Raw genomic sequence first — 15,331 nt, 5'->3', positions numbered from 1 at the left:
GTGCTTGCCCTGTGGGAATAGCAGGCTGACCTGTTTCTTCATTATGGAATTAGTGGAAACCACTTTTTAAAAATATGCCTTTAATGCATAATAAATGTAAACTGATAAATATCTAACAATGATTGCAATGACATATTTAGGCAAGTGCCAAGTTGTATGAGCAATTTAGGGCTTTCAAAATTTGACACATGCCCTAAGGTAGATGGTGCTGGGTCTATTGCATAACCTTCCTGCTTTTTAAAAAACATGTTTAAATATTCATGGGTAACAGAAAATTCATGTTTGTTTTTTGAAATAAATTATTAACCAGGCTGTCACCAATAAAAGGAAATTTATAAACTTAAGCATGAAGTAATCATGTTATGTTTAAAGAGTATGTTTGCAGTAATATAATCCCATGTAGAGTTTTTACATGAACGTGACATTTTACAACACTCCTCTTGAATTTCTGCATTTTGCAGTTAGAGGAATTGAGAGATATGGTAATAATAAATAAGCATTAAACTAGGCAAAACCACTTTTGATTATGGAGCTCAAGGCTGATGAGGTTATTATGAACAATTGGACCCACTGCCTCACAGCTCGTGCAAGAATTTTTATATTACAACTAGAGGCCCGGTGCACAGATTCGTGCACTGGTGGGGGTCCCTCGGCCTGGCCTGTGGAAATCAGGCTGAAACTGACTCTCCAACATCTCCCGAGGGCTCCCGGATTGTGAGAGGGTGCAGACCAGGCTGAGGGACCCCACCGGTGCACCATTGGGGCCGGGGAGGGACCGCAGGAGGGCTCCAGAGCGTGTCCAGCCCATCTCACCCAGTCACGATCGGCTGGACCCCAGCAGCAAGTTAACCTACTGGTCGGAGCATCTGCCTCTGGTGGTCAGTGCGTGTGATAGTGACTGGTCAAATGGTCAGACAGCATATTAGGCTTTTATTATATAGGATGAGGCCCAATATTCTAGAGCGTTTCCCAAGCCTCAGAGTATTACTAATACTTCCTTTATGCATTCTGAGGGAGTGTCATTTCATAGTCACAAAGAGGGAAGTGGGAGGGAAGACAAAAAGGAAAGGTCCCCCAAACTTCCAAATTAAGATGATCCTTTTTCAGGCAAATTCAGTTGATAAAATAGATTAAAGCAAATGCTTGAGAGAAGTGATCATTTCTAACATAGATAATTTTTAGTTAATATGTTTATATTTGTAAAAATGATGATCTTATTGATCCTCATGCTGCAGTGTTAATAGCCTGATTTTTTAAAATCTCATTTTAAAATGTTTAATTGGGAAGTCATTGATTTATAAATTTGTCTAGAATTTTATTTTTTGGTGTTTTGATTTACTTATAAAAATGGATCTAAAAATGTGGAAAAAAATGTTTTTATATATATCTTTTCCAAAGAATTATTCTATTTCTTTGCTTTTATGCATAAAATGCTTCAACTATATCTTATTTGAATGGTCAAATAAATTCTCAACATTACCATTATATAAAACCTCCCTCCCCCTCCCCTCAAAAAATGTACCAGGTGGATTTTAAATCAAGACAATGGCTTTAATCTGAACCCAGAGACAAATTTCATTTTACATGCTTCAGTATTTTTTGAAGTGAGAATATACTTGTTACAAGTTTGACTGTTTCATCATTGTGTTGGGTTCTCCTTATTTTCCTTAGGGAAATGCCACCGAGAGTGCAGGTTAAATGCTGTGTTGTAAATGTTGCCATGGCAAATGCAGTCTGGGCCTTTGGTGTTGGTTCATCTTGGATGAACATGTTTCTAAATTAATTATAAACCAAGGTCCTTTAAATACCTTTAGAATTACACCAGGTGTTGTTGTTTTTTTGTTTGTGGCTCAAGTATGTTTTTTGGTTTCTCCACTTCATTATTGTGACTTTTCCCCGAAGCTACAGGGTGAATTCCTTTAGTGAATCCCCACATTCTCACCTTCTGTGAACTCCCCCTTCAGAGTAACCTAGCCCCTTAATAGCGCACTGCCCCCTAAACTGACTTCTAATGAGCTACTTGAAATCTGGAGCCATGGTGCAAGCTTGGGCTAGTCGCTGCTTCAAAGAAATTACTGACGGGTATTTAAAAGAGGGAAGCAAGACTAGTCCAAGAATTCTCCACTCCGTTTAAAACAAAAACATAACCCAGTAATCCCAGTGATTGCGATCAGCCCACAAAACGTGTGGCTGCACCTGGAGGAAAGGAATGCGTCCTCCTGCACATATTCTCCCCCCACACACCACCCCTCCCCCGCCACCCCCCTTCTCCCCCGCCACACCCCCCTCTCCCCCCCCCCCCCCCCCCCCCCCCCCCGCCCTGCGCTGGCCTTGGAAGGAATCACCGTGCAGTCAAGGCTGAGAGGGCCTTGGGTGGCCCTTCTGCTGACAAAATCCGAATATGAAGGGAAAAGGACTTCATAGACACTCATATGGTCTTAAATAATGTTAAGGTAGGAACTGAGAGAAGGTGTGGGGCTTCTGTTCTTTGCTGGGGTATGACTGACTCCCCAGCTCTAAATGCTGGGTTCAGAAGGACAGAGACAGGTGGAAGAATTGATCTGCTGCTATTCCTTCTAAATACCCTGTGCATCCATTCATTCAACTTGTATGTAGAAAAGTATTTTTTAAAACCCGCTGTGGAAGAAAAAAAAAAAGGCATTGTAAAGATACTAGTTTTGATCTTTGTGGTACTTTTTTTTTTTTTTTTTTTTTTTTGGTCTGGGTTGCAAATAGATATTCTTTTCCTTGCTGAAACTGTTTGAAGGGGCAAAAGCATTTTTTGTTTGTGTGCATTCGTGTGATAAGCAGAAAAATGGGTGTTTGGGTAAGGTAAGCAATTAAATATTTAAATATTAACCAAATCTCGGAACATATTGTAGATACTGGAGCTTTACTGTTTCTTTCAGTGTTACCTTTCTTTGCTCAACATCTTAAAAGAAAGTTCATGCCACCCTCTATCTATGGGTGGAAAACTACACAGAAAGAATCAAAAAGCAAAAAAAAAAAAAAGGAAAGAAAAACTGAAGTCATTTTCCTTTCCTTTCTTTATTTTTGCCTATTCTATGGTAAAATAACTTTTGTCTGGTTGCTTGTGGACAACAGCTGGATTGTCTGCTGCTGCCTTTTACCTGATTCTTATGGGCAGACAAAGAAAATGGCCGAAGTAAGGCTTCCTTTTGTCTGCCATAGTTATTGATGTTTTTTATTCCAGGAACATTCAGGACAGATCGCTCCTCAAGGTGTACAACAAGGATCCTGCACATGCATTCAATCACACGCCAAAAACTGTGAACGGAGACATGAGGGTAAGTGTTCCTGTTCTATTTTTAATTTTGTTTGGTGGATTCAACCATCTCTTCTTCTGGTGTGTGCTCCTGATGAAATCACACCCCACCACCAGGTTTTGGGTGTTCTCACCACTCATTTGGTCTGACGACTCATTTGTTTTCTTGGTAGAGAAAGATTTTCTGGTCCTTTGGGGCAAAGGGACTGAAATGGGGCCTCTCACAGCCTCGTTCCTCTTAGGCATGGAGTTGAGTTATGTCCTCACCCCAAGAGGATCCTGAAAAGTCTTTACATAAATGGGTTCTTGATCCATAGGACCTTAACTTACTCGGAGGATCTCTATTTTTTCCCAATTAAAATAAAGCTAGCGTACAAACAGCAATAAAATAGAACAACCCATAAATAATTGAATGTAAAATCTTTTAATATTCTTACATCAGCTATTCCAAGTCCTAGCATGCTAATTAAATTATTCACCTTCTAATTCAGGACTGTTTGCTGTTGCTGTGTATTAAATATTATCAAATCCTATCTGAATTGATTGAGGTCATAGTACGAAAAATCTGCATGGTTTGGGAGCTAAAATTCTTTCCATTTAGATCATCTCAGATTATCCAAACATCCACAGCACACAGAGATATTTTGGAGGAAAAATAAAAAAAGAGCAGAGAAACTGAAAAGGCAGATTTTCAAACCACATTAATGCAGGTCCACTAGAAAGGGATTGTGTTTCTAACAATAGTGTTACATCTCTGGAAGAAAATGGGAGGAAAAAAGAAAGATTAACTTCTCCCACTGTACCTCCTTCCTCCTTCCGCCCCCACACTCAACTTTAGAAGAGACTGTGCTATTATATATCATCTTTTCTGAGGATTAGCACGCTGCTGGAATCTGAAGTTTAACTAGAAAAAAAGGAAATGAACTGATTTTATTGCCAAAGAGAGCCCGGCACCGTCTCCTGGCACTGCAGTGGAGTGCCTGAGGTGAAGCTTCCCTGCTCCCTACAGCGCTGTTTGTGTTCTGTGGCAGCCACGAGAATGACCGCACAGTCCGTGGCGTAAAACAACCCCGACTTACTAGGTTACGGTCCTATAGGTCAGACATCCAGTGTGGGTGGACTCAAATCTAGGGGTCATCAGCAGGATGTTGGCTTTTCTTTCCTTTTATTCTCAGTTTTTAGGCGCCACCCACATTCCTCAGCTTGCAGCCCTCATCCTCCGTTGTCAAACCCAGTGAAATAGCATCATCACACCTCTAGCCCTGATCCCTTGTGATTACATTGATCCTACCTGATACTCCAGAATAGTCTCCCTACTTTAAAGTCACAGGTTCCAGGGTTGAGGATGTAGCCATCATTGTTCTGTCTACCACACAGGGTATGTGAGTTTAGGACCAAGAGGCCGGGAGGTCCCATAGGAAGGGCTGGGAGGATTTCTGGGTAACCCTGGCCTGGAATAAGAGTGATGGCGTTGTGGTGACATCAGAACCTGCACTTCTGGAGGAAGAGGCCTCTCACGTACTCAACTGCTGCTTTTTTTTATGTCAGAAATGGTGTGTGATTTGAAGCGAAGGCTGCGTGGCTACTTCAGACCATCTAAGATTTGAGGTTTATTTTTAGCCATTTCCACCCTAAATGTAAACCAGCACCAGGTGAAGACAGATCGAGACCTGCCAACCAGGAAGCATGGACTGAATATCACAAAGCCCTTTGCCTTTTATTGCTTCGTTATTCTCTTTCTCTGTGACGTTTTTAAGAATCTTTGCTCCCTGGGAAATCTGTGTGTTTGATATGTCTAGCCTTTGAACTGGAGTTTCATGGTGTGCAGAGTTCTGTCTCCATTACAAAGAGCCCGCACAGGGGTCCCAGAATCGCCTCTGAAAATCTTGTTTATGGCTGGGGAGGACACTTGTTTTAACTCTTAAGCAGATGTGGTACCTGCATAAGGGGCCATCCGTGAGCATGGGGAGAATCAAATAGTAACCATATGGACAAAGCCTATTAGAATTCAGAACTTATCGGAGCAGTTGTTCTGTTTTTTACTTTTAGATGAGACCCTAAGCGATCACTTTTCTGAGTTGCCCACAGCCTACTTTCGACAGTAATTTTTTGTGTGAGAAAAATCAACTGTTGTCCCCAGCTGAGGAGACAACAAATGTTCACCATCCAACCCACTGAAAAGCTTTTCGGGTTCAGTGAAGATGAGTTAGAAATGAGAAATAGAACGCAGTTTAAAAACCAACTAGGTGTGATTGTGCCTGCAGTTTGCAACTTGGTCTCATCACAGATTCCAGAAATTGAAAGACATGGAATTCCGTCAGCCTCACCTCTTGGCTCTAGTGGTTGGAATTCTCTCTCCTTCCTGATGAATGTAACTGCCTTTCCATTAAAGGAAAGAAAGCTCTGTCGAGCCCTGTCTGGAGCGCAGCTGCATAGCCCCATTGTTCGTGTGAAGAACAGAAACGGAGCACAGAGCAAGGCTGAACTGTTGTAGACTAAACTGAGCTGCACGGTGGGTTGAGAGGAGCTCCGTCCTCCCGTATGTCTGCAATGTGCGCGTGGCCGGGGAGGAATTTGAAAACTGCTCACAGGCGTCAGCCCCGCAGCCCTGCCCCGCCTGTCACTCACCTTCCCTCCCCAGCCCCCAGAGGCAGCGGGGTGGGCCTGCAGCTGCCCACTCGTGACCGATGCACATGCGTGTCATGAAAAACACTGGTTGGACCATGCTGAGGCGCCACACCAGCAATGCCAGCACTTTGCCGTGGCCTCTGACACTTCCCTTACACAATGAGGTGAATATCTTGCCTGTGAAAGAAAAGATGCAAGACTCTGGGTCTAATACAGTCGTTCTCCAGAGCAGGGTTCTGATGGTAGTGGTGTTCCTCAGGAAGCACGTTAGCCCCAAGTCCTCGCTCTGGGGTGGTGCCCGCGCACGGCCTATGTGCTTGGTGAGGAAGACGTGTCTAGGTCTCCACTCTGCACTCACCGAGCATTGCTGAGGCTGGCCTCCTTCATGAGACTTGTGGTTCTCCTCGGGAATGAGCGCACCCGGCTCCTGAATCTTCCCGTCCCTATTTTGTTACATTAAATAGTAGCTTTGATAATTCAGTTCCCATGGTACTGTAGTCGCCATGTGGAACAGGCCCTTCTGCAAAAAATTATATGTGTTCTCGTGGGTTTGTAGTTCACAAATGTACACCCCGGAGGTGAGCCATCCCGTTGCGTGGCTCTCCTCTCCACGGGAACCACCGGCCGCTTCCTGCCCACCAAGCCAGCGGCTTTTCCAGCTTTCGGGCCTTTCCACCTTCTCATGTACTTTGAGGTTACTTCCCGACATCCACTTTCCCCCCTCTTGTATGTCCTTAATTTTCAGTTGTGTATACAGAGTTTCCAGGTTTGCATTTAGAGCACAGCCCCCAGAATCGGCCCTGCGTCTGAAATTAGTTCCTCACACCGGTTCAGCCGCTGCCTCCCGGACCTCTTCCATTTGCGCTCTGCATTTGACACGGATGTGCAGTCTCCTTAGAAACCTGGGTTTCCACTACACTGTCGCCATTTCTAAACCCCTCCCTACATTCAAACACACCTCCTTTATGCACTAACTCTTTTTCTTCCTCTTGCCCTCTGTGGTCTTCAGTGTGTTCAGGCGGACTTCCAGTTTGTGTGTTTTTTCATTTGCTTTTTTTTTTTATCTTCACCTTTTCACTTGTGATTTTTTTCTTACTACCGATTTAATCATACCAGTGTGGATAATCCTTGAAACTATATCCCTGGCTCCGCAATTTCTTAAGAGTTCAAGACCCAAATGCTCAATTTCCAAGTGGTTGTCTCTACATGGATAGTCTTTCAGTGTATCCTGTTGTTGAAGACACACACATAAAAAAAAATCATAATCTTTTCTTTTTTCTTCCAAGCTATTTCCTCCTGTTTTTCTCTTTGTGAGAGATTGTGTGTGTGTGTGTGTGTGTGTGTGTGTGTGTGTGTGTGTGTGTGTGTGTGTGTTTTGAGGGTTGGGGAGAAGAGATTTAAAAAGTTGACTTACCAGTGAGTCTTCAGTGGCCTAACTCCTGCTTCTCAGCACATCCTACTGTCACGGAACCATTCCACTGTGCAAGGCCTCTGACAGATGACCCTTCGGCCATTGCCTGCACTGCTTCTCTTACAATTGCCAACTTTTTTGAGCATTAACTAACCACTTTTCTGGGTAATTTTATTTAATCTTCAAGACAACATTTGAAGCAGCTATTGCCTCATGTTTATAACTCAGGAAACATTTGTTTAGGTATGTTAAGAGATTTGCCCTAGGCCACACAGCTACTGGTAGAGCATGGCGGAGCTGAGATGTGAACCCAGGCCTCTGCACTCCACATTCCAGGCTGTTAACAACTGCGGCCTGCTGTAGGTGCAGCGTTCACTGTTTTCCTATCGGTCAGTTAGGCAACAGCCTTTAACCAGTCTCCCCAACTCTTCCTACTCCACTCTAACAACTGCTTCTGAAGTCATCTCCCTAAGGCCACCTTCCATTGTGCAAAAAATAGCACAGGCCAAAGATCAGTATCCTCTCCACCCCAACACCCAGCAAAGCTGCCTCACAGTTCTTGCTCCAAGTGTATGAAATGCACTCTCCCACCTCACATATCTGCCTTTCAGAAGTCCATTCAGCATACGACGGGACAATTGCCCGATTCCAGTGACAGAATGCTGGCATGAAAAAAAATGGTGGGAGGGAACACTATTGTGTTTCTAGGTCTCTTCTATAAAATAACACCAAATGCCAGGTTTGAATCCTAATTAAAACAAATCAACTGTAAAAGATATCTTTGAAACTCTTTGGAAAATTTGACCATGTTTTGGGAATCAGATGATAGTAAGGGGTAACCGGTAATTCTGATGGCTATAATGATGACTTGGTGGTTGTGTTTTTAAAAATGAAACATACGGTACTAAAGTATTTACAGGTCAAATGGCACAATTAATGGGATTTGCCTTAAAACACTCCAGCAAAGCAAATAAAAATTTTGCTTTGGAAATATATGAAACAAAATTGGTAAAATATTGGAAAATGTCAAAGCTGGATGATGGTAGTCTGTTATATTATTTTCTCTACTTTTTATGGTTGAAAAATTCCATAATAAAGTGTAAAAAATTAAACTCGTGCTTTTAGAGGCCAATTAAAAGACTGCCTGTGAAGCTTTCCCTAATGCTCTGTCAGAATTCATCTTTCTCTTAGGGGGACATTTTGCACATTCTGTTGGTGTTATAATCATTCAAATGCATGTTCATCTCACCCCTAAGACTGTAAGTTCTCCAAAGGCACAACCATTCTCATGCTCATCTTTGTATCCCTCCGAGAGCCAGTTTCAGTGTCTTACGAGTGGTGAGTGTAAACACTTGTCAAACATGATGCCTTGAGTAGTATAGTGGCAGTGCTACAAATGCTGCATTATTCATTTTCTGTCATTAATGAGAAGCCACTGTTAAAATATCTTCCTGTTCTCATCACCAGAAATAGTTGTTCTTCTCCCAGCTTATTTTTATCATATGGACACTCTGAGTCTTGGAAGTGATCATTTTCCCTCTTTGTGTTGCTACTTTAAAGCTTAGAATTAAATTTGTGGCCCACCCACAGCAAGTGTATAGGCATTCTGCAGTGTGTATTTTGTGTGCTGGCTTTGTTCCTGGATTCTCTTTTTAGTTTTCCCTCCTCTCATGTTCTTTTTGTCCTATGTTCCACTTTGACTTTTTGGGGGACAAAATTGTGATAATTTATATGAACTGTATTATATTTTTGTGGAATCAGTCAGGATATAAGTAATATTCATCCTATACTATTGTTTTCCTCGGTTTAGGATAATAGACTCTTTTGTGCCTATATAGTAGGCAATGTGTTAAATACTTTACGTATTATTTAAATTAGTCAACAACTCTGCAAAGTAGGTATTCTGACTCCATTTTACAGATGATACAGCTGAGGCAACGATGTCTCTCCCAGGCCCACACACCTGGTAAATGTCAGATGTCAGGTTTGAACCCAGATCTGTCTTACCCTTTGGATTCAGCCCACAGTCTCCGTTCTTGATATTTCCATATGAGTTTTGCAAGATTTGAAATGATGCTCCTAATAAGATTTTAGAACACATAAAATATTCTTTTAAAGTATTTGTTTCACTTCTTAATTCTATTACGGTGTCTTTTTATATTTGACTTTGTTTCATTCTGTTCTCTTCTGAAAAGGTTAAAAAGATATCCTGCCAAAAACAAAGGAGGGGGGGAAGAAAATCAAAGTAAAGGAAAAGAAGAAGTATGTTCCCATTTCCTAATGTAATTGAGATTTTTATTTTGTCCTCAGGCCAGTGTTCTTGTTGAGAAGGGTTTGGGACGTGGGGAAGGCAGGGTTGAATGAAATAATTCCATAGAAATGGTAGAGAAGAGAATCCCATAGAAATCAGAAAACACTCCTAATTTTCTTTCATTCATTCAAGGCCCTCCATGACCCAACCATCACAGTATTCCCTTCACTCACATAATAACATATTCATGATATACTCTGGACCAGGTACCATGCTGAGCATTTAGAAAAATGAGCATTTTGCTCATTTGATTTTCAATAAAACCCAGTGTGAAAGGAATTCTTATTATCCCTCTGTTTCAGATGTGGACGGAGGATCGGGGAGGTTAGGGAACTTGCTCAAAGCCACAGAGCTTTTCAGAAGTGGAGCTGGATTCAGAGCCAGGCAGGTCATCTTCAGAACTTCTTACTCCTCCAGTGGTCACTACTGTTCTTCTCCACAGTCCTGTCTTCATCATCAGTGCCTGTGTGCCACCACACAGATCTAACTCAAAAGCCACTGTCATCATCTAACCTCCCCTTACCCTTCTCTTCTCCAAGCCTCACTCACCACTTTTTCTTCTCTGACTTCCACAGAACTTCACCTCTCCCCCTTCTCATAGCACACTCACCTTTTCCTGCCTGCGCTGTAGGTATTGATATGCACATACAAGTTCTTTCTAAATTCTAAGCTTCTCAAAGGAAACTCCCTGTGTTTCCCTTGGACACTGTCCTGCTTTGAGAAAATTCTCATTACATGTCTGGCAGAAAAGGGGGCTCACTTCAGCACTTTCCTATCACGAATTTCCAGCTAATGCCTTCTCTCCTAAGATCAGTACAAGAACTTAAAAATGGAAATGTCTGCAACATATTCCCTAGTTTATCCCAGAAGTAGTTCCTGACCAAAATGAGAAATACAAATGCCTATCTAGCCTAACATTTCCTATCAATATAATCTTATAGCAGTGAATAGCCCTGAAGTTTTAAGATGAGAGCAACAGATTTGTCAGATTAAATTAAGTGATGCACACATATCTGCATTTTATTCTTAGGAGTTAAGTTCCCCTACAGCAGAAAGTAAACAGATCTCCAGACAGCAAATTAAATAAGACAGATCTTGTTTCACTGTATTTATAACTCAGTAGGACAAATCTTGCTTCTAGATTGGGTAGTCAATATTTTAAATGCCTCCAAACTTATAAAGTAGGAGTGGTTATTTTAGAACAGTTAATCTGACTCCTTTATTGTGAAGTTTCACTGAGTCACTTTCCCAACCACTATACATAGAACCACTTCTCTGTTTTAGGCTTTTGTGCAAGATGCTGAGGATACACAGTTGACCCTTGAACAACATGATTTTGAACTGTGTGGTCCACTTATAGGCAGATTTTTTTTTCTTTTACAGTGCAGTACCGTAAATGCATTTTCTCTTCTTGATGACTTTATTTTATTTTTTTTATTTAAATTTATTGGGATGACATTAGTTAATAACATTATTTAGGTTTCAGGTGTACAATAATACATCATGTGTATATTGCATTGTGTATTTACTATCCAAAGTAAAATCTCTTTCCATCGCCATATATTTGACCTCATTTATCTTTTGCTACCACCCCCATCCCCATTTCCTCTGGTAACCACCATACTGATGTCTGAGTCTGTGAGTTTTTGTTTGTCTGTCTTGTTTGTTCATTTGTTGCTTTCAGTTTATATCCCACATATGAGTGAAATCACATGGTTCTTGATATTCTCTATCTGACTTATTTGCTTAGCATGACATTCTCAAGATCCATACATGTTGTCACAAATGGCAATATTTCACCTTTACTTATGGCTGAGTAATATTCCATTGTACAAAGGAGCCAAAAATGTACAATGGAGAAGAGAAAACCTCTTCAATAAATGGTGCTGAGAAAATTGGAAAGTTACGTGCAAAGGAATGAAATGACTGCTGTTTGTCACCATACACAAAAATTAACTCAAAGTGGATCAAAGACCTAAATATAAGATCTGAAATAATAAACTACATAGAAGAAAACATAGGTACTGTTTTATTAATTTGACCTCAAAGGCAAAGGAAATAAAAGCAAAAATAAATGAATGGGACTATATCATACTTACGACTTTCTTAATAACATTTTCTTTTCTCTAGCTTACTTTATTGTAAGAATATAGTATATGACATATAACATACATAATATGTGTTAATCGACTATTTATGTTATCAGTAAGCCTTCCAGTCTACAGTAGGCTATTCGTAGTCAAGTTTGGGGGAGTAGAAGTAAACACGATTTTTTATTGTGCAGAGAGTCGGAGCCCCTAACTTCCACATTGTTCAAGAGTCAACTGTAATAGTGACCAAGTATGGTAACTGCCCCCACAAATCCTACAGTCCAATAGAAGATCAGAAAGTCACTATTCAATAATGATACAAACATCTATAATTTTCACATCAGTTCCAGTCTATGTGAAATCTTCGCCTTCATTCTGCTATTTGCTTGAGTTGACACTATGGAACTCACTTACGCATAATGGATGTAATTATGGCCCTTTTCTGTCGTGTCTTTCTGACAGACACAAAGTATTTCTATTGGAATGGGAAGGAGTTACTCTTACTGAGACGATTAGCTAAGCAAACATATTTCCATGCGGGGGAGATCCAGGACAAGGTAGATATTCCTCTCGCGCTACTTCCAGTTACATTTTATTTTTAAGAAGCAAGAAAGGCTAATATATGCGCATCTGATGTGCAGCTTCCAAGTGATACAAATCTCATCTTTCCTGCTGTGTGGCTGCTTGCTTTTCCTTGCACTTATTTTTCCTTTTTGTCATTGAGAGGTTATGACAACATGAGCCATATTGTATTTATAAACATCACGTGTTTCCTTGATATGGCTTGCAGCTTCTGCCAGACGGAACACATGGAAGAAACATTTCTCGTTAGCTCAGCATTGGTTTTACTTATGCCGATTTCCGGGACAGGAAAAATGCCTTCCTACTCAGATTTAACTTTCATAGAGTAGCAACAAAACCTCTGAATGTCCGTGAAATAGTTTTAACAAGGGTGGATACTGCTCCTTTAAACCGCATATTTTGACTAAAAGCTTCCTTCTGTGAAAAAAAAAAAAAAAAAAAAGAACACACACAAAAACCTCAAGCCTTGCATTCAGTCACCATAAAGACAGGCAGCGCTGGAAGCATTCGAGAGATGGGTGGTTTCAAGGTCTCTGCGAGACTAGAAAGTTTCTTCTAGAAGAGAAAGGTTCACGGAAGATGTAAGGTAAGAACTGTGTCTTTGTAACAGCAAAGAATTTTCAGAAATTTTTGTCGTCTGTGGCACATTCCCTTGGTTGAGACAGGTCTGCTGTGTTTAAGTTGATTCAATGAGGAATTGACACTTCAGGGTTTTATTTTAACTGTATAAAGGGCACTTCTTTGTTATTGGCATTAGTCTTTTAAAAAATCCGTTTAAATTACATTGGGCTGCCTTCAGTCAATAAATCTTGTGATCTAGTTTCTGCCGAACCTTATAATTTAGGAAAGGATTTAAATAGTCAACATTGTTTGCTAGTACAGATCTCATCCGTTTATGTGTTTTGTGACAGTTTTCAGTGTTTTCACGAAGATGCTCACTTGCATTTAGTTTCTGAGACAAATATAGAGAATTTGAAGGCGTGGTACAAATAGGGGGTGGAGTTTAATATGTGTCCTTTAACAGTCCAGGGAAATTTTCTTGTTGTTTTTTTTTCCTTGTATAAAACATTTTAGATTTTAAAATAAAATCTCTTGATTTTGTCTTGATTTTTACATTTTAAAAACAAATATCAATTTAAGCTTTATGAATAACATTAAAATCTTCTACAGTTTTGACATACTATAGCATATATATAACATAATAGATATATTTTATTTCTATTTGGTTTAATAATTGACTAAAAAAGATTTGACAGAAATTATATTTACATGAGAATAACTATTCTGTCTTATTCTTGCACTAGTTAAATCACAATATTTTGCATTTATTTCTTTTAAAGAAGTTTAATAAGAATAATATTCTATTAAACCAATCTGTTTCATTTTAAAGGTACATGTGAGCATGGATCAGCTTATGCATAACTGTATGGATACCGTTATCCCAGTTTAGAGATGAGTTCATATGCATGAGAAGTTGTTTTCCAATGTGGTCTAAATAGTATGTGTTATTTTATGTAGTCATCGTAATAACTGTTTGGCATAGGTGCTATCATGCCTATCTTAAGATTGGAAAACAAAGGCTGAGAAAGTTTAATAACAAGATCACACACTAGTAGGTAGCAAAGTTGTGATTCAAACCCAGGCCGACTGTGTCTACAGGTCTTGTTTTAGAATCCGACATTGCACAGCCTTACCGGGAGCTAAGTGCTCCAAGTCTGGAGTCAGATACAGATAACTCATCTTGGAAGTAATGATTATAAATAAGTAAGTAATGCTTAATTGTCTTCAAGATAAATTATTTAGTACAATTTTGGATATTTTTTTTAAGATCTGTAGCATCCAAGACCTAGTGTCACACTGGTGGTTATCCAGGGACCTGGTTACAACTTAGAGTGAAATGAAAACAGTGAATGTCAGATGATGTGGGATAGCCAACAGCTCTGTGGATGAAGGGCTGTTTCCTTCTTAGCTTTCTTCTTTGCTTCATGCGCTGTGCACTCATAAAACCTCTCGTGGGACCAGGGAGCTTATTCGCGAGCTTGATTTGGAAGTGAGGGAGCATCTTTGAATGGAGACTGCCCGCCTGTGCCCGCCTGCTCTCCTTTTAGGCCTTAGAAAGAGGTGGACAGGAAGAACATTGAAGGTGGAGGGCTCTGGAGTCAGGACAGCTAGCGAACCGACTCAGAGGCAGGGACTGTTGCTTGCCTCGGCCCCTCCTGAAGACTGACACATCCACTCAGCCGCAAAAATGCCTTTGTGACTTGTGCTGCGAAGTAATGACTGCCAGCAGCATCCACGGGGGATGCGGCTGCTATTCGCAGCACTGCACTTGGGCTCCAGGACCTAAGCAGCTTGCTCCAACCCCATTTCTGCATAAAACCTGGGGCTGGCTAAGCAACCAATGCAACTGAATGTGGACTGGAACCGGACCTTCCTCCTTCAACCGCCACTGGGGTGAGCTCCTGAGAGCTCTGTGCCTTGCTAGAAAGTTCAGGAAAGGTTAATGCCACACTTCAGCTTTTTTATATCCAGGCCACACCCTGTTTCTTGGCTCATAAATACAGATGCTAGCAGAAACTGTGTTTGACTGCGATCATATGTCCTGGTATTTTCCGGTTGTATCCCTTGTACCTACATGTTGTTGTTTTTTCCCTGGGGTTGTAAGATTCCTCTGTGAGTCCCCATCAGGGCAGCTTGGACTGTAGGAGTTCATTTCCTGTTATATCAGTACAGGCTCCCTCGGGGCCAAGATCCTACCCTGCATCGGCGATCCCTTTGCTTGCGTGTGATTTGCAGGTGTGACACTGTCCGCGCTGAGGAACCGGGGCTGGCTGCTGTGACCACTAAATACACCTGGCCTGTGTTGGTGGTGCTCCCTGAAGAAACAGGCCTGGCTTGTTTGGGATCAGGGTTTTGGAGGTGGAAAGGACTTACACATCATCTCTCACCACCCTTCCACTGCCAGTTGTGGCTCCGGAGGCTAGCATGGCTGGGGTGACTTGGTTAAGACCACAACATAAGGA

The 15,331-nt window shown here is 41.1% G+C and overlaps 1 protein-coding gene across 15 annotated transcripts in view; it reads left to right on the top strand.

Annotated features, from left to right (window-relative positions):
* KIAA1217 overlaps positions 1 to 15,331 on the top strand; it is a 458,082-nt gene that overhangs the window by 357,668 nt on the left and 85,083 nt on the right. For 14 of the 15 annotated variants that reach the window (XM_079770404.1, XM_079770403.1, XM_079770401.1 and 11 more), the window contains one exon: positions 3,215 to 3,308. In XM_079770404.1, the coding sequence (XP_079626530.1) occupies positions 3,215 to 3,308 (94 nt within the window). Of the gene's footprint in view, positions 1 to 3,214; positions 3,309 to 12,236; positions 12,895 to 15,331 lie in introns of those variants that run through there. The other variant, XM_079770395.1, reaches the window with a different exon arrangement.

The sequence above is a fragment of the Cnephaeus nilssonii genome, assembly GCF_951640355.1.
Source record: "Cnephaeus nilssonii genome assembly, chromosome: 1".
In the NCBI taxonomy this organism is placed as follows: Eukaryota; Metazoa; Chordata; class Mammalia; order Chiroptera; family Vespertilionidae; genus Cnephaeus; species Cnephaeus nilssonii.
Note: the sequence above shows the minus strand (reverse complement) of the source record. Positions and strands in the feature narration are given on the sequence as shown.